This window comes from Thamnophis elegans, chromosome 4 (assembly GCF_009769535.1).
Source record: "Thamnophis elegans isolate rThaEle1 chromosome 4, rThaEle1.pri, whole genome shotgun sequence".
NCBI lineage: Eukaryota > Metazoa > Chordata > Lepidosauria > Squamata > Colubridae > Thamnophis > Thamnophis elegans.
This window is the reverse complement of record NC_045544.1, coordinates 796,862-819,070: the sequence shown is the minus strand read 5'-3', so window position 1 is coordinate 819,070 and position 22,209 is coordinate 796,862. Positions and strand designations below refer to the sequence as shown.

General features: G+C 41.7%; 1 protein-coding gene across 1 annotated transcript in view; it reads left to right on the top strand.

Annotated features, from left to right (window-relative positions):
• The first annotated feature begins 19,611 nt into the window (after window positions 1-19,611).
• Window positions 19,612-22,209, top strand: part of ERICH1 (glutamate rich 1) — a 77,340-nt gene continuing 74,742 nt past the window's right edge. Inside the window, exon 1 of the mRNA XM_032216385.1 lies at window positions 19,612-19,765. Coding sequence (XP_032072276.1) covers window positions 19,741-19,765 — 25 coding nt within the window. The 5' untranslated portion in view covers window positions 19,612-19,740. The remainder of the gene's footprint in view (window positions 19,766-22,209) is intronic.

The window sequence follows — 22,209 nt, the reverse complement described above, 5'->3', positions numbered from 1 at the left end:
TAAAAACTGACAAGTGAGAGAGAGCGAGAGCGAGAGAGTGAGTTTTACTCTCATCCCAGGCATGAAAGTTGGCTGGGCAACTGGGCCAATCGCCAAGAAGCTGTGAGTTCTAGTCCCACTTTAGGCAGAAAAGCCAGTTGGGTGACTTTAGCCCACTAACCTTCTCTCAACCCATCCTACTTCACAAGGTTGTTGTGGGGAAAATAAGAGGAGGAGGAAGGAATGTTACGTATGACTTCCATCCTGAGTTACAGTATTTATAAAAATAATAAAGGTGGAATATAAATAAATAAAGTAAATCACAACATAATATGTGCTTAAGGTACTGAACCAAAATCTTGGACACTCCAGCTTCTAATCACTTTTAGGCAAGAAGACTGTATGATGAGTGACAGACCAGCCTATCACACAGAATTGTCATTATAGGAAAATGCTTGGTTTGGGAGGCCCCAAAGCCTCTTGCTTTGAAATTAATTATATTTCAAACTTTCAGAAACAGAAACAATACTAATAATAATACAGAACATGTTTTTTAATTCCAGAAACAGAAAAAAAAGCAAACCTCTTATCAGCTAAGTATTGAGCCAGTTACTATTGATCAGATCCCCATGTCTTCTGAAGAATAGGCAGATTATAAAGCAAGCAAGCAAAAAATATATCCATAAATAATCTCCCTATGTGAGAACACTGTGGGAAGGGAAGCTTCTGCTTTCATTTGCACATTCAAAATTTCATATTTGCATATTCAAAATACCCATGGAGTTCAGTTTTGAACAAGATCGGCTTGGCGGGGGGGGAGGATCTTTACATATGCAAATGTAGCTGTATTCATGTATGCTTGCAAAGAACGTTTGCTGGATTAAGTCCCAGTGACACCAGCCATAGCAAGTCACAATGATGCAAAAATGACCTATGTGTCATAAATCAAATCCCGTCCTTAAATCCCTGAATCACAACACCACACAATTGTATCCAAACATGTATTTTGTCATCCCCAGCCCCCTAGATATCCTTATTCAGATGGCCTTAAGCCAAAAACTGAACATAGGATTGAAATTTTATTCATGTGCAAGACTTCTCATATCGGAGATCTTAGGAAGGCCAACCTTTTAAATTTGTTAAACTTTTAATGTCTATCGGGACTCAGTGTTGAAATCCCTTCATTTTACCTTGCAGAAATCAAATTTGTAAGAGGTAAATCCCCTTAAAACTCTTAAAATGTGGCATGGACTAAAAATTAATGCAAAAACTAATTCTCAGCCTCCCTATCTTACTGTTACTCAATTCTCTCTCTATAGTTCCCATTGCTATTTGAGAGAAGATACAAGTAGTATTCGCCTTAGAAACACAGTTGAGTCCAAAATTTCTGTTGCTAAGCGAGAGATTTGTTACAAGAGTTTTGCCCCATGTTATGACTTTTCTTGCCATAATGTGATTGTAGAATTAGTAGCCCTGTTGTTAAGTGAATCTGGCTCCACCATTGACTTTACTTGTCAGAAGATCACATGACTCCGGGACACTGCAACCATCATCAATATGAGCTATTGGCCAAGCATCCAAATTTTGATCATATTGCCATGGGAATGCTACCATGTTTTTCAGTGTGAAAAACGGTCATAAATTACTTTTTTTGGTGCCGTTGTAACTTCAGACAGTCACTAAATGAATAGTTGTAAACCGAGGACTACTTGTATCTACATATTTGTGTGTGGGTATGCAGGTGTATGTATATGAATTAACTAATAAATCTTCGGAAGGTTTTAGATTCCATCTTTCCATTGCAATCAACCACCCCAAAAGATTATTTAATAATTTATACAGTGAAAAAGATACCTAAATATAATTAGTAATTAAAGTAAATTAAAAGTGACAAAAAGAGAAAAACACAACTAATTAATAAAAGGGGAAGAGAGTTATTCCTCAATATCAATACAAAATTAATTCTGTTCTTTGGTTTACTATTAACTTTATGCCATATAGAATTATATTATTTCTCCCTCGCATTCTTCAAACATTAAGACTTTTCAAAAATAATCTCAGGAGGATGATTTTAAGATTAAAATTTGTATGACCTCTATAGTGTTGGGGTTTATATCTTTTTTGAAATACATCACAATATAATGAATTAAGTGTCTACATCTATAGCTGGCATTTCAGTAGACAAAGTTGAATGGCTAAAAGTGAAGGCCAAATTCTCTAAGGAAAAGATTAATGTTATCCAAATAAATATTACATTGAGATTAATGTATATTTTAAGAAGGATTCTGTTGTAATCCCTATTAGATACTCTGGTCAAAAAGATAAGTTAATGAGAAAATGTTTATGGCGGCATGAAACCAAAGTAAAATTAGCTTGTGATGACAGCAGCTTTAATTTATCAGTTTTATTTCAACACTTACTGTATATTCTTTGGGAACAAAAACTTTTATGAATATTCCTCTCTTTGGGCCTACTTGAAAAGTAAATGTGTAAAATCTTGTCAAGTTTTCAGGTCTAGGTATATTTAACAGGGATCTTTATTTCTACCTTAGAAAGCTGCCAATTATAATTGATCAGTAATAGGTAAGTGAGTACCTTTGATCATAAATTATATGAGAAAATGATGTCAAATAACCCAGTTTTGAAAGTAAAATGGAAAATGCCTGATTAGAATGCTTTGTCCAAACAAAGGATCAATATCTCAAATCAGTTAATTACTAATGGTTGTTTCAAAGACTAAGATAAATTGCATTTTGAATATTAATTATTTAAAATATTCACTTGCACCTAGATATTTGGCTGAAACATATATTAGTTAAACAAAATGGTTCAAATGTTTTACTATCCTCTGAGGCAACTGCAGTTTTAGGATTCTTAAGAAATCAGCATATGAACAGAAACCAAGAATTCAATTTTATAAGGAATTAAAATGAAAACAGAAATTTGCTACAAATCTGAAGATTTGGAATACTCCATTTGGAGAATCAATATGATTTAAGAGGGAAATCAATTCTTTGAGGATTTTTAATATATTTATTGAATCTCTCAAAAATACTTGGGCCTTATATTTTGGGGGGCTGGCTTGTCATTAGCTCACATGATCTGCTATAGTTTTGAATCACTAAATAAATTGATACTATTTTGGAATCAAACACTAAAGATCTGAATGTGATGTTGAATTACATTCATAAAATATGGAATTTGTCATCTCAAGAAGAGCTTTGGTACAACAGTGCCTGGGGTATAGTACAGAGGTTAATTTTATGTGAATGGAAGTTAATTAACTTCCCAATGAACTAGTGGAAAGAATTACAGATAGGTCAAAGAGACTTTAGCTATTAGCCATCTTAAAGATATCGAGGGCAATGTTAATGGTTGATGTACACTTCCAACTTTACACTTGTGAAAATTACAGAGATGCCCATGATTATAGCACTAAATACTGTATATCCACAACTATGTAAAAAGGATAAGAACCTGAAAATATTCAGGAATAATTTAAGTACGGTATCTACTGCGCAAACTTCAAAGTAAATGAGACGATAGTCTGAATTGCCTCAGAATCCCAAAAAGTAATCAGATTATTTATTAATTAATACATAGTTTTTAATACATAATATTTTGAGAATTTCAGAAGTATAGTTGGAGAAGAGACAGCCCCTGTTTAGAAGTGGAGAAGATAGAATAAATTGTTTATAAGGCTAGGATCCTCTAAGTAGAACATAGTAAGTACATACAGTAGTGATATAAGAACGTTATGGTAGCAAATCATCTCGGAGTATCTTGAAGGATAAAGGAATACAATGACAATTTAGGCCTCTTCTCTGACACAATGACTGAGTTTTCCCAAGTCTTCTGTGGTTATAAAATTAAATCCAGCAGATTTAAATATCAATGTACATACATCTATCCCAGAAATATGATGATGTGCCCAGCCACGTACTGATAGCCTTTGCTGAAGTAAAATTCGTGCATTAGGGATGGATGTACTTTTTGCCGACAAGATGAGAAATGGAATATTTTCTCTTTATGCATTTCACCCCAAATATAAAAGAGCTGTTGGTCCTTTTTCTCTATTCTCTTTTGCATGAAAATGCAAAATCCTATTTGAAAACCACTTCCAATAATTCTTGCAAATGATTGCCTTTTAAGTTGAACATTCCCACATTATCCTCTCCCAGGGAGAAAATGATGTGTTTTGACATCTTTGTTAAGATTGTTGGTTAGCCAAACAATTAAAAAGAAATCTGTACTTTTCCTGAAATACTCTCATGGTCAGATTTGTTTCTTTAAGACAAATACACTATTTCTCTGAAAATAAGACCTCCCCGGATAATAAGCCCAATCAGGCTTTTGAGTGCATGCGTTAAAATAAGCCCTCCCCTAAAATATTTAAACACATGTACAGCCGGTCCCCATTCCTGGGGGGGAGGGGGGGAACATGCCCCACGCGCATCACATGCACCTACCATCTATGCGGAACGGCCTCGTGGAAGTCACTCCCGCAAACCTAGGTACCGCACCCCTTTTCTTAGTGGCGGCTACAAAACGAGCCGCAGGCCTCGCGCCGCCCTCCTTACCTACAAGTTAACGGTGCAATAGTCGCAGCAGGCCATGCCACTGTCCACAAAGCAGCTGCTTTGCCAGTGCCGCTCAGACCACCGCCTCCCGCAACCGTGGCCACTTTTGCAGCTGCAAAAGCAGCAGGAGGCCCAGCAACGTTAGGGCTGGCAAGAGTGTGCCAGAAACAGAGACAGAACTTCCGGCCCTCTCCGGATCAGCCGATCTTCAGGCTGCGAGGCGAAGTTAAGGGGCCTCCTGCACCTCAAAAGTAGTAAGACCTCCCCAAAAATAAGACCAAGTGCTTATTCTGGGGGTCAAAAGAAAATAAGACCCTTCTAAGGTGGCTGAAATTTGAGAAGTGTTATGCTTTTAAACTAATAACATTACATTAGAAAACATAATCCCAGGCTGTTTTTTTGAAACCTTATATCCTCCAGAGCACTTTGACCAACTGCCACAATTCCCGACTCAAAATGTTCAAAGCCTATTTATGGTTCATGGATTCTACATTCAGGAAATCTGGAAAATCAGCTGTTGTGTTAAAAATACTTTGAATGTTTGAATGTTTATTCCATTTGTATGCCGCCCTATTCCCGAGAGACTCAGGGCGGCTAACAAGCAGGGGGGAAGGGGAATACAAACATTAGTGCTGCGGGCACTAATAAAATATACAACCCTAAGATGCCCTCTTATATATATAACACATTAATTTAAGCACAGATAACTCTCTCAGGGAATATACTGTAATACAACGCTTCAGTGCAGCTAAAAAGATAGTTGCTTTCATCCTTACATAATAACAGCTAAAAGGAGGTGAAAGTTATGGATATTATAAGATCCAAACATTAAAAGCTTACACAACCCACACTTGTGTACACGCACCAACATTTTCTGAGTCACAGCTGTTTCCTTATGCCAACTTATCTAACATGGCTGTTTTGCACCCCTTGGAATCAAAGAGATGCTTATCTGTGGAATTATGCGACATCCACTCCAATGTATTCTGAGCCTGTGGACATCTGCAGAGTAGTTTCTGCTTGCCCTGTTGTTATGGATACTTTTTAGCTTCCTCAGCCTAAGAACATGGATTGAATACAAGAAGGGCAAACTGAAGAGCTTCCATTTCTCCACTCTTACCTGCTTAAAGCAGCACCGCTGGGGAGCCCACCTGGGTGTTATGCTGACATTCCTTCTGTAAGGAAGGGTAAAATAGCAACCTTTTTGATAAACCAAAGAGTCCTCTCCTGAGGACACACTCTGTAATGATTTTAGATGGAATAGAACAGAACAAAATTCTTTATTGGCCAGGTGTGATTGGACACACAAGGAATTTGTCTCTGGCAAATAAGCTCTCGGTGTATATACAAGCAACAAAGTGATAGGTCATAGATCATAAATCACAAATATGTCACCAATGTTAATTTTTGGACATGTTATGTACGATGGCTCTATTCACCAGGCATTGTACACACATGGACACACACACACACTCTCCTCTGAACTTGAGGGCCATTTGAGATTGAAACCCAATTCAAATGGCCCTCCTACCTTCTCATGATTGGCCTTAATGGGACCTAGCAAAGAACAATTGTTAAAAAAGAAGAATAATTGGCTTCCAAGGCCCCACTGATTGAAGGCCATTAACTCCATAGACTCCTAAAACAAACTACTAGAAATATTCTCCAATTTTGCAGGAACAAGACTTGGTAATTACTGAACTTTCGTAATAGGGATCCTTCAACAGATAAGTAGAAGGTAGCACCAGGAACAGGTAAGTGTAGAGACAGTGAGGGAGGCCAACTTTCTCTTTCTAGCAAGTTCAGCAGAAGATAAGGATGCTGCCTGGATCCTATGAGGCATGGTGGCACAGTGGTTAGAGTGCAGGACTTCAGGCTACCTCTGCTGACTGCTGGCTGACTGCAATTTGAATGTTCGAATGTCACCAGGCTCAAGATTGACTCAGCCTTCCGTCCTTCCAAGGTGGGTAAAATGAGGACCCAAATTGTTGGGGGGCAATAGGCTGACTCTGTAAACCACTTAGAGAGGGCTGTAAAGCATTGTAAAGCAGTATATAAGTCTAAGTGCTAATGCTTTCTTGCATTCCACGCGCATCCAATGAATATAGATAAAAGGCAACATTCTGTAGCTCCCACCAGGTCCCATGACTACCCAGAAGTATTTTGCTGTAGCTTCATTCTATTAACAAACTGAGAAGACAAGTCTTTATATTAGAAAAGATCTTTAAATAATACGCCATCTGCTAAGATTCCAACAATGTATTAAAAGTTATTAATTTTAATATATTCAATAAGAACCACTTTAGGAGCCACACTTGTCTCTCTAGTACAAACTACAAATGTCTCAATTGTGTTTGTCTGCTCACGTATCAAGCGTTGTGAATATACCTATATATAAATCCCACCTGATTTCTTGCCAAAGGCTATACATGCAAAAAGCCCTAAAATAATGTCACAGTATTCCCCCCCCCCCCCCAATCTTAGTAGGTGACTCGAATGGGAAAACTTTAAGACTGATTGTGTCTTAAAATTGAAGTAGTTGTTTTATTACTTTGGATCACGAGAGTGTAGAAATTCTCAATTCTGCCTTTAAAAAGAAAACAGGGAGAATAGAGTATGTGCTGTATCTCTTATGCAGAAACACTTACAAATAAATGCTTTCATGGAATATTGTCACTTAATTAAATATTGTAAATTGCAAAGGGAATTAATTTAAAACTTAAGTAACATTACTGTACAGCAGACTCCAATATGCAAGATTGCTGGTCTAAAGTAAACACCCGTTATTCACCCTAGTAAGTCAGATCCCTCTAAAGACTTTAAGCTGGACATATACTTCCATTTTTAATTAGAACTCAGTGTTCCAATGCCAGACAGAAAATTTGTGGATTATCTTCTACAGGTTACAAGTAGTTTCCAATTTCTTTTATACCCTCCCTGTTTTAAATATTCCACAAATAATGCAAGTATTCAGATTTCCCCCCTTATCTTATCAATAAGATGGGCTACAGACAGTGTATTGAAACCAAATGCTAATAGGATCAAAGCACTGAAAATATGACAAACTATAAATGACATCAAATTCAATTAAAATCTATTCTGCTCAGTAACAATTGTTTCATCGTGAAAACACAAAAAGTTGCTCATTCTGCGATTGGGTTCCTACACTGCATTAATCATGATTTAACTATGATTTGTTCATTAAATCACAGAAGTGGGGTTCAAACAACATATCAAGGTAAAATCAAACAAATCACATTATAATTCTGGCAATATGTAAATCCAGCCTATAAAATAGCTATAAATTAGTTGTTTCTGATACTAATCTCAAAACCAGAGAAAATAACACTGGACTGAGCTGAAATATTAGTACACTTTTATTATTGAATATGTGAATAGGCATGACGTAGTCTTTAAAATTGTCAGTATTTCCAAGAACTTTTAAGGATAAGCTTCTGTCAGGTAATGAATCTAAAAAGTTGGACATGATCTAATCAAAGCTTAGAGTATCTCCAATGATTTAAATGGGGGGAGAACTATTCAGCAGTTCAGCAACCTGGGAGCCAATTATACGATGTCATCAAACTGGTATAATAGGAACCCAGCGTGACCCAGGCTCATCCCAGAAGACTGCAATTTTTGTGATATGTTTCAAAAATAATGTAAGAACAGCAGATGCATCTTCACATTTCGAAAGGATAGAGCTGCAGAACTATCTACTGACAGTCTGGATTTTTGAAGCCCAGAATCTGTAGCCGTAGAACAAGCTGCAGTAGCATCCATGTATTATAGGGAAAGCGGGAGGGGGGGGGGATCTCTCTAGAACAGGCACACAAAAGTAGAGATGTGATCATTTTGCTATCCTTCCCAACATTCAAAAATTAAATGTTCAATATAAGATACTAGCTGCCCACAACAGTGAGATGGAGGGATATTAAACCAACCAAACAACCAATCAATAAAAAACAAACAATGAATCATTATAAGTAATGAGATGTTTTAAGCATGATTTCTAAAGTAAGATCAACAGCTGAAAGTGTAGTTAACAATGAGTAATCAGCAAAGGCTGCATTGGCTGGAATCACACAACATGTTATAACAAAATGAAGCAAAGGACAAAAATAATATTTTCCTGTCTGAACAGAAATTAAATTTTTTATTGTACCTTTCATGCTATATATTTTGCATCTTGTTTGTTTCCCGTGGCCAGCCACTCAGAGTGGTCTTGGCATCATCCAAATAAAATCAATCAAAAATAAATAGTGGTATTCTAAAGCCAATTATATGGCAACAACCCCAAACACAACTACTGAACTCCAAGCCATGTGCTACATGCCAAAGTGAGTACAAATGTCCTTAGGATTGTGCTGATTCACTGCTGTGCCAAGATAAATCTAGGAAGCTAGCCGATAGCAGGGACAAGGAGAAACTCCTCTGGTGAGTTTGCAAAAAGAGAGTCAAGAAGTTACTGATTCAAAATCTCCTGTGATCAAGAGATTTTGCTTTGGTTCCCCCACTAACAAAGACACTGGATGAAGGAAGCGAGACAGGAATGTCTTTTACCTGGTCTACGTCTGTCTCTACTTTCAAGGAGAACATGAATGAAAGAGAAGGTAGTTATAATAAAGATATATAAATATTTGTGACTTGGGAGCTCCTTTTCTCCTTTTGTCTTACTTCAGGCGGGTGGGGGAGGTAGATTACCATGAAAACAATCACATGAAGGTAACAGGGTGATATTCTGCGTGCAAGATTAAGGTCTCCATTTTTCCCCTTATCTATCCTAAAACAGGAGAAAATGCTTCAATCTTAGGAGGAAGGGAATTCCGTTTTTTAAAGGTGTAATAGGAGCCTTAAATCTTTCAAGGTTGAACCTCATTATTCTTTAAACCTCTGTGTCAAAGACAGGAAAAAAAGGTTCATTTCAATTCTCCTAGACTGCCTCTTTCTAAGTTATTGCTAATGGGTGCTACAAGGAGGGCCAAAACTCTGTGATCCGGGTGGTCCTCACTTACCAATCACAACTGGGACCAGCAACTCTACCATCAAATGATATGGTCATAAAGTGAAAGATCACATGAACACACTTAGCTTAAGGTTCCAGGTGAGGTTATTAAGTGACTCATCATAGGTTGTTAAGCAATCAGGTAAGCGCAGCTTGCAATTTCCTCCTGGCTTCCCCACTGACTTTGCTTGTTGGAAGTTGGCTGTCACCAATGACAATCATATGACTACAGGAGGCTGCAATGGCTGCAGCTTCAAAGTCACTTTTTTTCAGTTCCATCACCTTTATACTTTTAAATGGTGAACAAGTGGTTGGTTAGTGAGGACTCTCTAGCTATTCATCCCATCCGAACTGCTCCATCAACAAGATGCGCCATCACTGTATGTTACATGTGACGTGAACCTCTTAATTTATTTATTTATTTAGAAATAAATATTTATTCCTGTGCATCGGCTTTTAGCAATAAATCAGTTAATTGAACTTTCACGACTGGACCTGGTCTTTTGCACCTGATAAAATTTCATTGTAACTCATTAATTAATTTCAGTTAGCTAGAATACAGCACTGGTTATTCCAACTGGGAAAAATACCTAAAGGAAAGTTGTACTGTAATTACTAGCCTTTGTATTTATTATGTTTGTTTATTAATTTATTAAATGGAACATTTTGCCTCTGCTGTTCGGGTCTTCACTTTTCACAAGACAATTTAAAATTATCTTTTTTTTAAAAAACCCTTTTTGTGTGGATGATAGATTAGGTTATCTGCCTTCATACATTGGTTTTGGTATCTTAACATTTATATTCACTTATTTGTGCTACATTGTTAACCACCCTGTCTGCAAAGCATATAATCATATACTATACAAATCACTACAAAAAAAATAGGCAGTATATGTATTAAATAAACATACAGAGCATTAAATCAAAGTACAGAGAATCATAACACTCCTATATTCTGTAGGTTTTTGCTTCCACTAGATCAGTGGTTCCCAAACTTGGCAAACTTAGCTCTGCTGGCTGGAGAATTCTGGGAGTTGAAGTCCACAAGTCTTAAAGTTGCCAAGTTTGGGAACCACTGCACTAGATTGTATAATATGAACTTTTTAAAAAAATTGAAGTTTTATAAAACGTCAGTCAGCCTGAATTATCTGTGCTTGATAGCACTTAGGTGTTAATTTGGTACTATATTCTATTGCTTCTTTATGTGTGTCCACACGAACATACTTTACATGTAGTCCTCAACTTACAACTACAATTGTGCCCAAAATTTCCACTGCTAAGCAAGACAGTTGTTACATTTTGCCCCATTTAATGACTTTCAATAACAGTTGTTAAGTGAATCACTGAAATTGTTAATTACATGGTAGTTAAGTGAATCTGGCTTCCCCATTGACTTTGCTTGTGGAAAGGTTGCAAAAGGTGATCACATGATCCGGGACACTGCAACCAGCATAAAGACATGGCAGTTGCCAAGGGTCTGAATTTTGATCCCATCACAATGGGAATGCTGCAATTGATGTGAAATTGAAATGTGAAAAACAATCATAAGTCACTTTTTTTAGTGTTACTGTAACTTGGAATAATCACTAAATGAAGAGTTGTACGTGGAAGACTACCTGTATAAACTCTATGAAACCCAGATACGGGTTCACTTTATAATATATGAAGAAGGATCTCTTTGCGATCAGTGTGGGCATTCCTTTTCGACAAGTGAGAACATTTGGAATTTTGAGGGCGTATTATAGAGTTAATGATTCCCATGATTCAATGATTGCCAGGATGAATCACAAAGAGCCCATTTTACTAATGGATTGCTCTCCATCCTTTCCATTCCCCACCCTACCAGCACCATCCTCAAATGTCTTCTATCATTTCAAGTCTTATTTGTTCTTTTTTTTCCGGGTAAGACAGCAAACATACTGTAGACCCATATAGTTTTTCTTTAAAAAAAAAAATCGCTGGGTTGTCTGTAGAAATCAGAAATATTTTCTTAAATAAAAGACTTTATTGCTTTTCAGGAAGCTAGACTCTCAATTTCTAAAAAACTTTTAAAAATTCAGGAGAAACCTACCAGACATCTTATAAGATGTCCATGGGCACAAAAGCATCTTCAGATATTCCCATTCAGCAGTGGATTTCACATTTTGTTACCACCGGTTTGCCCCCCCCCCTCTTGACAGGCACATGTGTCCCTTCCATGTATGCTTCTGACCTTCTTTGCTCACAAACACGCCTTCTGCGCAATGCGCCCGGGTTCAAAAACATGCCTAAATAGGACAGCATAGAGCCGGAGTTTCCGGTACCTGTTCAGGTGAACCGGCTGAATACCACCTCTGTTCCCATTGGTGTCCCAGGGCTTGATACAATGAAAGAGCAGATGACAGGGAGTATAAAAGTACCAATTATGTTGTCTTCCAATACATTCTAATCTTAGTAGTAAAAATATACAACATTTACCCAATACCTTTAATAGTATCAAACTCAATTGTTCCAAAACTGGAAGGAATTTTGAAATCCTCAAAAAGTGTGAGTGACCTCATGGTGGAGAAAAATTCAAATTAAATTCATTCAGATTACAGATGGTCTTCAACTTATGATCACACTGGAGTCCAGAATTTTGGTCATATATTGTTCCAGTTTAAAGAATATTTAGTGAATTTTTCAACATTATGTGGAATATAAGGAGGATGTATGATGAATGTTTGGTTGTTTAATGTATTCATGGATAAATATGGAATGAATGCTCATGATGATGTTATAAGTGTATTGCTTGGAGACATTAATTTGTATGCACTTTTCACTAGAGATGATGCCATATTATTGGCTGAGGTACTATATGATGCAATAAGAAACATTAATCTGAAAACTTGTTTCAAAACCAAGATATTTTATATTTGACAAGGAAAAAGCAGTGAATTATTCCATGTTATACTCTCTCTCTTCCCCTCTTCCTCTCTCTTCCTCTCTCTCTCTCTCTCTCTCTCTCTCTCTCTCTCTCTCTCTCTGTTAAAAACTAAAATACATGAAGTTGCGTACCTTGAAATAAATGTTTACAGACAATAGGAAAATGAATGGAAGCATTTAAAGAGGTGCAGATGGTCTGTTGCAAAAGTGAACATTGAACCTTCATTATGGTTCATTCAAAATAACTGTGTTTAGGAATATGTTTCTGCACATTTAGTGATACTAAAGTGATAATTGTGTAGGTCAGAAGAAACCTAAAGATGAGTTGGATGCACTGGAAATAATATCTTGGTGTATGTGTGGTTTAAAGAAAGAATAGGATGAAGTATGAATGGATGGTGGATTAATGTGGTCTGCAGCTAAAAGCAAGTGGGAAATAAGTGGGTTGGTCAATGAACTAGAATCGAGTAGCAAAACATAATTTTGAGAGAAAGAGGACGGCACCAAATAATAAGTTACGTTGAATGAAGTTACTGAGATCCTTTAAGAGATAGAAATAAGGTTTAAAGAGCAAAAAATGCAAAGCGGTATAGGGATATCCTGAAAGCAATGATGGTTTGCAAGGGCATAAAGACAGGGAGATGTATAGTGAAAGGTATTGATGTAAAACCATCTTTAGATTTCCTTTTCTTATCTCTTGGCTTAGTGTACTTGGCTTGTTATTTCTTATTCCTTTTCTGTGCTTTACATAATATTGGTTATCTCTAAAGGGAATAGCATGATGGATGAATATTTATGCTGAACACTGGACATCTAGCAACATTGCATCAGTTAATAAAACTGCAGCAGCTGCTCTCCTTCAACTCATGTAGTTTGAAAAGCCTCCAGTGAGATGCTCAAGAAGGGAAAAAAGGCGACAAGCATTCTGTTACTTAGACTGTAGGAGAATGGGAAACATTTATTGAACTTGATGCAACTGCATTTTAATTGTTCTTACAACCAAATAAATGCAAAATATAATTTATCCTTCACATTAAAATCTACAAAATTACAAAACTGTTGTGCTGGTTATTCAAAAGCCTACTAATAGTGTAAGCATCGTATTTTTGTTAATTACACACACAAACTTTTTTTTTTTTAAAGAAGCAAAACATTGTAGCTTTCCCCTCTATCAGCTATCTATGGTGGATAAATATGCCATGCCCAAGTTAACAGTTCTGGAATGATAAGGATGACTGTCCCAAAGTGCTTTTCCAAAAGGCAACTGAACTTTCTTGGGTTTTTTTTCCCTTTGAAAGCGTTTTTCACTTATCATCCAAGAGTATAGATCTATGGTGAAACAGAAGGCTCTTCATGAGTCCAGTTGCCTTTGGGATAACCATGACCTGGGATGATTGAGGTGCCATAGATCAGTGTTTTTCAACCTTTTTTGTGCAAAGGCACACTTTTTTCATGAAAAAAATCACGAGGCACACCACCATTAGAAAATGTTAAAAAAATTTAACTCTGTGCCTATATTGACTATATATAAAGTAATTCTCCCACGGCACACCTTACACTATGTCACGGCACACTAGTGTGCCGCGGCACAGTGGTTGAAAAACACTGCCATAGATGATAAAGATGACTATTCTAAAGAATGGAATGTGCACCAAATTAGGGCCTCTGGCATTAAAATGGAGAGATGACTCAGACTGATATCTCCAGTATACCTCTCTGGTTTTTGATGCTGGACCAGAACAGGAATATTCCTTGCAACCAGTGACAGGCTGTGATTATCAGAATTGGAGCATCCCTTTCTTTCACTTCCAATGATGCAGGTACATAGTTTTCTTTTAAAAAGTGTGTATTGTTACTTAGTGTACTATATGGATATAACAGAGTAGGCATTGCTATTGAGCAATATACATTTTTGCAACAATTTGCAGAAGGGATGTTTTCATAGTGTAGCTTCAGCTGGTCATACTGTTTACCATAGAGCTATACTCCTTGAGATCCTACTTTTTGCTTTAATAGATCTTCTATATGATATTTGTGCCTTCAAGTCAGGGAGAAATCTCTGCAGTTTTTTGGCAAAGTTTTTCAGAAGAGGCCTGTCAGTCTTCGGGCTGATTGGCCCCAGATCTCCCTGCTGATTTCATGACTAAGTCAGCAGTAGAAGAGTAGAACACTGTAGTAACACTGTAGTTACTACAGTAGAACGCACGGTCTCCTGCATTCTAGCCTGGTGCCCTAACCACTAGGTCAAACTGGCTCTCATATCTACTATTTACAGCTTAAATATATTAAGCTCACTGGTGGAAAAGGAAACTATACAGATGTATCTGCATATCACTTTATTTTATTATTATTTTTCATGTGAGAAAATGCTTAGCAAGAGTTGCATATCAATCAGTGCTATTTCTGTCCTGGTTTCTTTTTCAGGGCAAATAAGAGTTTACCTAAATGATAAAATACCAATTCCCTTTATAGCAGATTAATTCCAAATTCAAATGAGATCAAGGCTGCATCCATAATTTTCAGAAAAGAACTAATAATCATATGAATAGTCTAAAGTGAATGGTTTGTATTCAGACAGAATAGTGATGACTGACAATGTTTGATGCTATTGTTCAAGGTCTGGAATAAGTTTTCATTTGATATTAAATGTCAATATCCAAGGTGTCAGACAACCCACCAGGTGAATATGATAATCCACCAGGATTATATCAATGTTTTGAGTCCTAAAGAAGATCTTATTCTTACCAGTTTAGAACTGGAATAAAACCAACACCGACTAAGTACAACAAAATGGCATTAACTCATCTTTATGAGAATACACCTGACAATTTGGATAAAGGAAACAAGCCAGTGGTTTGTTCATTAAGCCAACTTTTCAAGATTTCTTAAATGGGAGCCACCACATTTGAAAAGCCAGTGCTTATAAGTGGCCTAGCATTTGATGTTAAGCCACTGATACCACCCCAAAACTATGTGACAGCTACAATAAGAATTTTTCCAGGACTACCCACTCTCTTGGTTCTCCCGTTTTTAACTAATCCACCCAACCATAGTCCAAGCCCTTCTTCTCAAGAACCTCTGCAAACAAGAGCATAATTAACTATTCAGTGCAACTACTCCATATCCTGTCATTGGTGGCAGAAAGGAGTTATCTATTTCGTGGGACAGAGTCAAAGGCAACCACCAGAGAGGGGGGAGTGCACTGGGTCCCCACCCTCCCTCCCTTCTTCTTTTTTTACACAAAGGGCAAGCACTGAAAAAAGTGACCATTTTCACACTTATGACAGTTGCAGCAACTCCACAGTTACATGATCAAAATTTGGATGCTTGGCAACTGGCACATATTTTGAGAGGTCCTTGGTGCTCTCTGAGCTTTCATTACCCAAACTATGTAACATCATCAGTGCTAATAGTCTCCCTACCGGCACTGATGATGTTACCTAGTTTGGGTAATGAAACGTCTGTAAGAGAACAAAGGAAGCTCAGTGAGCACCAAGGACCCCTCATTTCAACCCTGGACTACAAGCATTCTCCTTTATTGGCACATATTTATGATGGTTGCAGTGTCCCGGGGTTATGTGATCACCTTCTGCAATGATTACAACTCTGGAAAGGAAGATTATAAAGTGGGGCAAAGGTTTTAAGAGCCCATCTTGCTTAGCAGTGGAAGTTTTGGTGAATCGTGGTGCTAAATCAGTGTTTCTCAACCCTTGGCCACTTGAAGATGTCCGGACTTCAACTCCCAGAATTCCCCAGCCAGCATTCGCTTACAATCGCTTACAGCATTCGCTGGCTGGGGGATTCTGGGAGTTGAAGTCCGGACATCTTCAAGTGGCCAAGGGTTGAGAAACACTGGGTGCTAAATGGAAGGCTGCCTCTGCAGACCCTCGAATCCAACCTGGGGCAGAGTTTAACCAGGAACAGATCTAGAGCTTCCACTCAGCGTCTTAAACTCCGGAGGGGGGGAAAAAAAGCTTCGGAACTTGGCATCAAACGGGGCCTTTGCAGGCGGCGGGAGCCTCGCCTCACCTCACCTCAGAGGACGCGCCACTCGCCTCCGCGGCCGGCCTTTCTGCCTCAGGGACGGCTTCCACGCGAGACCCTCCCAAGGGGGAAGCTGCCCACACGGCGCGTTCCCCCCGCTTCTCCTCCCGCCTGCCTCGAACTCCTCTGCCGCTCGCCGGCCTCGCGTTGGGAGGCCGCGGAGGAGAAAGGCCAGGCGGTGGGCCGCTCCACCCCAGCAGCCTCTGAAGTTGTTGGGCTCGTTGTCGTTTCTCCTCTCTCTCTCTCTCTCGAAGCAGCCCGCCTTCCCTTTCTCTGTCTTTTTTAATTCTTTGTTTTAAAATGTATTTTCTGTCATACATGGGGATTGGGCGGCCTATAAATTTATTAAACACTAATTACTTCCCGCAGATCTAACGGGCGGGATGAGCTCTTGACTCCCCTGAGGAAACCAGGAGGCGCGTCCCCGCAGTCTCCTCGCACTTCCAGGGCCCCAGAAGCCGAGGGGGCGCCTGCGGGGGGCAGCGGCGGTGTGGATCCAAGCGCCGTGTAAATTCGCCGCCCTTTTATCCGAACCCGCCTCGGTTTGCCCCACGGGGTCCCCAAGGCCTTCCCCCCCCCCCAAAACAAATCCCCTCAGACGGCAGTGTTTCTCAACCTTGGCGGCTTTAAGTCCTGTGGACTTCAACTCCCAGAATCCCCCAGCCAGCAGAGCTGGCTGGGGGAATTCTGGGAGTTGAAGTCCACAGGACTTAAAGCCGCCAAGGTTGAGAAACACTGCAGGCTCAGAAGGTCTCCGGCGGAGCCTGGTGAGGGGAAACCCCGCGCGCTTCCCGGCCACTCGGGGAGCCTCGCCGCCTCTGTGGCGCTCGGGGACTGAGCCGGCGAAGCGAGCGCTACACGGGAGCCGAACTCCGCCGTTACATGGACGGCGGTCGGCGCAGCCAAAAGGAGGAGAGAGATCGCGCCCGCGGACACGTCCCCTCTCGCCCCGGCACTTTCCGAGGAAGCGGGATGCTCCTCCTCTCCTTTTCCTCTCGCTCCTCCGGCTTTTTTACGCGCTTGTCCCCGTTCTCCCATGTTAGATCGGGAGACGCTCGCCCCGCAGTCCCGGCCGTTCCCGAGGGCGACGGGCGCCGCTTTAGAGACAGAGGGTGTTTGGGGGGGGGGAGCAATCTCAGGACCGTCCCGGTTGTTTCTGAGAAAGTCCTCGCCCCGAAGGAGTTTCCGAAAAGCCCCGTTCGCCCAAAGAGGCTTTTGGGAGGGCGCCGCCGCCTCTGCCCCTCCGACCCTTCCCGTCTCTCTCTCTCCCCCCGAGTTTCCCCCCTGGCGCTTCCCACCCCGACGGATGCTCGGGTTCTCTCCCGCCCTCCTAGCAGCACCTCCAGGATCCCCAAAGAAGAGGCGGGGGGCTTAAAACGCTCAGCCGGCCGCCCCAACCGTCCTCAGCCGTCAATTCTAGGCGCTCCCTCCACTCCCGCCCCGTCAACCGGCTCGCACGCGTGTCTCCATGTCGTCGGGTAAGCTGGGGACTGTAGCCCCCCGCGCCGCTTCTCGACCCCACCGACGCCGACAGCGGCCCTGTTCCCACGCAGAACTCCCCCCCCCCCCGCAGCCCTCCGTGACCGAAATAACCGCAGCTGTCACAGAAAACTCCCGTCCTCTCCAACTCCGTCCCCCTTCCCGAAAGGAACGGCCTCCGCAACAGATGCCGCCGCAGCCCACCAGCACCGCAGTAGCAGTTCGACTTATATACCGCTTCTTCATAGGGCTTTTACAGCCCTCTCTAAGCGGTTTACAGAGTCAGCATATCGCCCCCACAGTCTGGGTCCTCATTTCACCCAGATAGATGATAGATAGATAGATAGATAGATAGATAGATAGATAGATAGATAGATAGATAGATAGCAATAGCAATAGCAATAGCAATAGCAATAGCAATAGCAATAGCAATAGCAATAGCAATAGCAATAGCAATAGCAATAGCAGTTAGACTTATATACCGCTTCTTCATAGGGCTTTCAGCCCTCTCTAAGCGGTTTACAGAGTCAGCATATCGCCCCAACAGTCTGGGTCCTCATTTCACCCACCTCGGAAGGACGGAAGGCTGAGTCAACCCTGAGCCGGTGAAAGACCACGTCGGAAGACCCGGAGGGGGGGGGGGGAGAATCGAAAGACACAAACGCCTGCGCCCCCCCCCCAGCCTCCGATTCCAGTGGCCCCAGGTGAAGAACCTCCCCCCTCCGACCCCCAATGACTACCGGGAACCCCGCTCGGAACCACCGCGCCGAGCCGAACCCCAACCGCAGCACCAGCAACGGCACAGCTTCCCTCTTAATAACCCCCCCCCCCAATTGACTCAATCCTCCCAGCGCTTTCCGCCTCCACCTCGGACCCCACCGGCACCCCTTCCCCGAAGCCCACCCGCTCGCAGAGTTTGCAGCCGCACAAACCTCTGTGCTCCGCGGGGCTGGTTCTAAACCTTCGGTGAAAGGTACAGTGAAGGTGTGTGTGCGTGTGTGTGGAGTGGGGTGGGGGTGAGCTCCGATGCCCCCTCCTGCCTCCCCCCCCCAAACCCCCCCCCCCGCGAGGGTCCTGGGCTCATTGGCTGCCCGCTTACCTTTCTCAGCGCGGACATCCTAGGGCGTTATTCATTGAGCGCCTAAGTGAGTTGCACGCTGCCTTCAGCCACTCAGGTGGAGGAGGGTAGTGGCGGCAACCACAGTGGTGGCGATAGTGAAGGTGGAGAAGAGGAGGAAAAGAGGCAGAGAAGTATGCATAATGGACATTATCCCCCCGGGTGCATTGGCCTCAGGGACTCGCGCGCGGCCGCCACAACATTCGGGGGGAAAACGGCGCCGCTGGATAAGTTCCCGCGTTCCAGGCGCTGCCCGGCTGCTCCGGATAAAAAAGCGGCTGGTGCGCTGTGAGCGAAGCGGCTCTCCGACCGGCTCGCTAGGCGGAATTCTCACCCTTCTGCGCAGCCGCGCACGGCCTCCCCGCACCCTCCCCCCCCCTCGGGAGCTCGGCAGGCGGGGCCTAGGTCCTCCCCGCCCCCTTGGAACGCTAGCGTAAGGACCGCCCCCTTCGGAGCAAGAGCCAATGAGGAGGCGGGGCCTCCGCAGATGAGACACGGCCGGATGGAAAGCGGAAGCAGCGGCAGCAGGAGGAGGAGGAGGAGAAGAAGGTCGCTTCCCAACCGGGCGCTGATGGTTCTCCCTCTGCCAGGGCTGCGGGCCTTCGCTGCCTCTGTGCACCTCTCTGGGACACATGGCCGTGAACAGGAGGAGTGAAGGTGAGGCGGCGGGGCGAGCTGGGGAAGCGGGCAAACTAGAAGGTGGCTGGGCTGGAAGCATAGAAGTCCAGCGGAGATGGGCTGCACGAGGCTCCCCCCCCTCCCCCCAAGTAGAGTTTGTGCGATCGATAGGCTTTTTTTCTTTTGAAGACGGTTCGCTTCTCATCCAAGAAGCTTCTTCAGTGGGGGATGGAAGCGAAACGTCTTCCAAAGAGAAAAGCGAAAAAGTCCAGTTGCCTCCTGAAAAATAGCACCTTTGGGACAGCCATATGACCTGGATGGCTGAGAATCTCCACAGACTGTAAGCTTTGTTTATGTTTCAGGCATGGATAAGGCCCTAATGCAGTGTTTCTCAACCCTTGGCCACTTGAAGATGTCAGGACTTCAACTCCCAGAATTCCCCAGCCAGCAGATGCTGGCTGGGGAATTCTGGGAGTTGAAGTCCGGACATCTTCAAGTGGCCAAGGTTGAGAAACACTGCCCTAATGGCTAACAAGAGGAGTCTCGAGGCTTTTCTGTTGTTAAGGGGGTGAGATTATTTGAAGAAGCTTTGGAGAGAGATCATCAAAGAGAGAGAGAGAGAGAAATTCGGTTTGTTGGTGAAGCTGACAGATGACACGGGTTTATCTGTTTTGGTTCCACCTCCAAGAAGCATGATCCATGTGCAGCCCAGCAAATCCGAGAAATGCCATACCAGGAAAGGATGGACTGTTATTAAGTCACACCCTAAGGTCCCAAAATTTGGGGTTGCTGGATGTCCTTTTATATCCCTGCAATTGCTAAAGAAAGTGTGTTTGTCAAGAGAGTTAACCAAGTGCTGAAAAATATATTTCGGTGAGTGATTGGTGACATTATATATTACTAGTTTTTATTCCTGTAATATTGCATCACTTACTGATAAAAGTTGTAATGTTTTTAAAAGTGTGCCCAGGACCTTGAGAGGAATTGAGCTATATTACAGATAAAGCCAATTTGCCAGGAATGCAGCAAACCACAATCGTGAAACCCTATTTAAAGAGATGGACCTACTATTATACAGAGTGAGGCAGGTTCATCCATAGTGAGTAGGAGGGAGGGGGTAATCACTGCCCAAGGACAAGATTACCAGGGATAAAGCGTAAAGTGTCACATGGTCTCCCACCCCCACCCCTAAATTAGCTTGTAATATTCAGATATAGTAGAATAGCCTGTCCTGTTGTCAGTGTTAAAATAAGACAACAGTGGAATTTGTAAACTGGAAAACTTGACAGCTTATTCAGGCTGCAAATAACTTGCACCAGCCCTGCAACTAAATCTTGGAATTCAAATTAGAATGACCAGTGGGCTACCTACTAATGGAGTTGATTATATGCAAATTACTCTTGTGATTATGTTGGGAAGACTTTTGTAAATTTTGGAAGTTTAAAACCCTTCTGACTGGATTTAGAGAGAAATATCAATGAACAGCCGTTAGCCTAGTAGAGGCATTCTTGAACTACTTATTTTTTACCATGATATGGTGGGGTGGCATTCATCATATCTGCTGTTATAATGAAATCCTAGCGTGGAAGATACAGAAATGTTTATTTAGTGTTTATATCCAGCCTTTATTTTATAAATTACTCAAGCCGGTGAATGTACCAATTTTACTTCCTCCTTCTGTTTTCCCCACAACAGCCCCCCCCCCGTAAGTTAGGTTGGGCCGAGAAAAAGTGATTGACCCAAAGTTATTCAGATGACTTTAATGCCTAAGGCAGGACTAGAACTCACAGTAGCAATAGCACTTAGACTTATATACCACTCACAATAGCAATAGCACTTAGACTTATATACCAGTTCACAGTGCTTTACAGCCCTCTCTAAGTGGTTTACAGAGTCAGCATATTTTCCCCAAGAATATGGGTCCTCATTTTATCGACCTCTGAAGGATAGAAGGCTGAGTCAACCTTGAGGTGGTCAGAATCAAACACTTGACAGTTGGCAGAATTAGTCTGCAAACAGTGCAATACTGTGCTGCCACAACACAATCTCCCAGTTTTTAGCCTGGTGCCTTAATCAATCTCTAGGTCATTATTCCTCTATAAGTGAGAAGTTTACAGAAACAGTGTTATGGCAGAAACATTATGGAGTGATATGAGTGGGGCAGCATTTCAGTGAAAATTATAAATTATTTCCATTGGCTCTAATATCTTGGGTGGAGCCTGATCATGAATCAAAATGTTGTGAAAATAAAGAATCTTATCCTGTGTGTGTGTGTGTGTGTGTGTGTGTGTGTGTGTGTGTGTGTGTGTATGGGGGGGTGGTGGTGGTGAAAGATGGCAAAGTTAGTTATAACTTAATTTGCCTTAACTTCAGTTCTGTGTTAATCAGAAAGAGTAGTGAACCCTCCCTCCTGGTTCTCAAATCAAACGACAGCAAGTCACAAATTAGGGCTTGTTATTCCATTGTTCTTCCCTTGTTTGCTT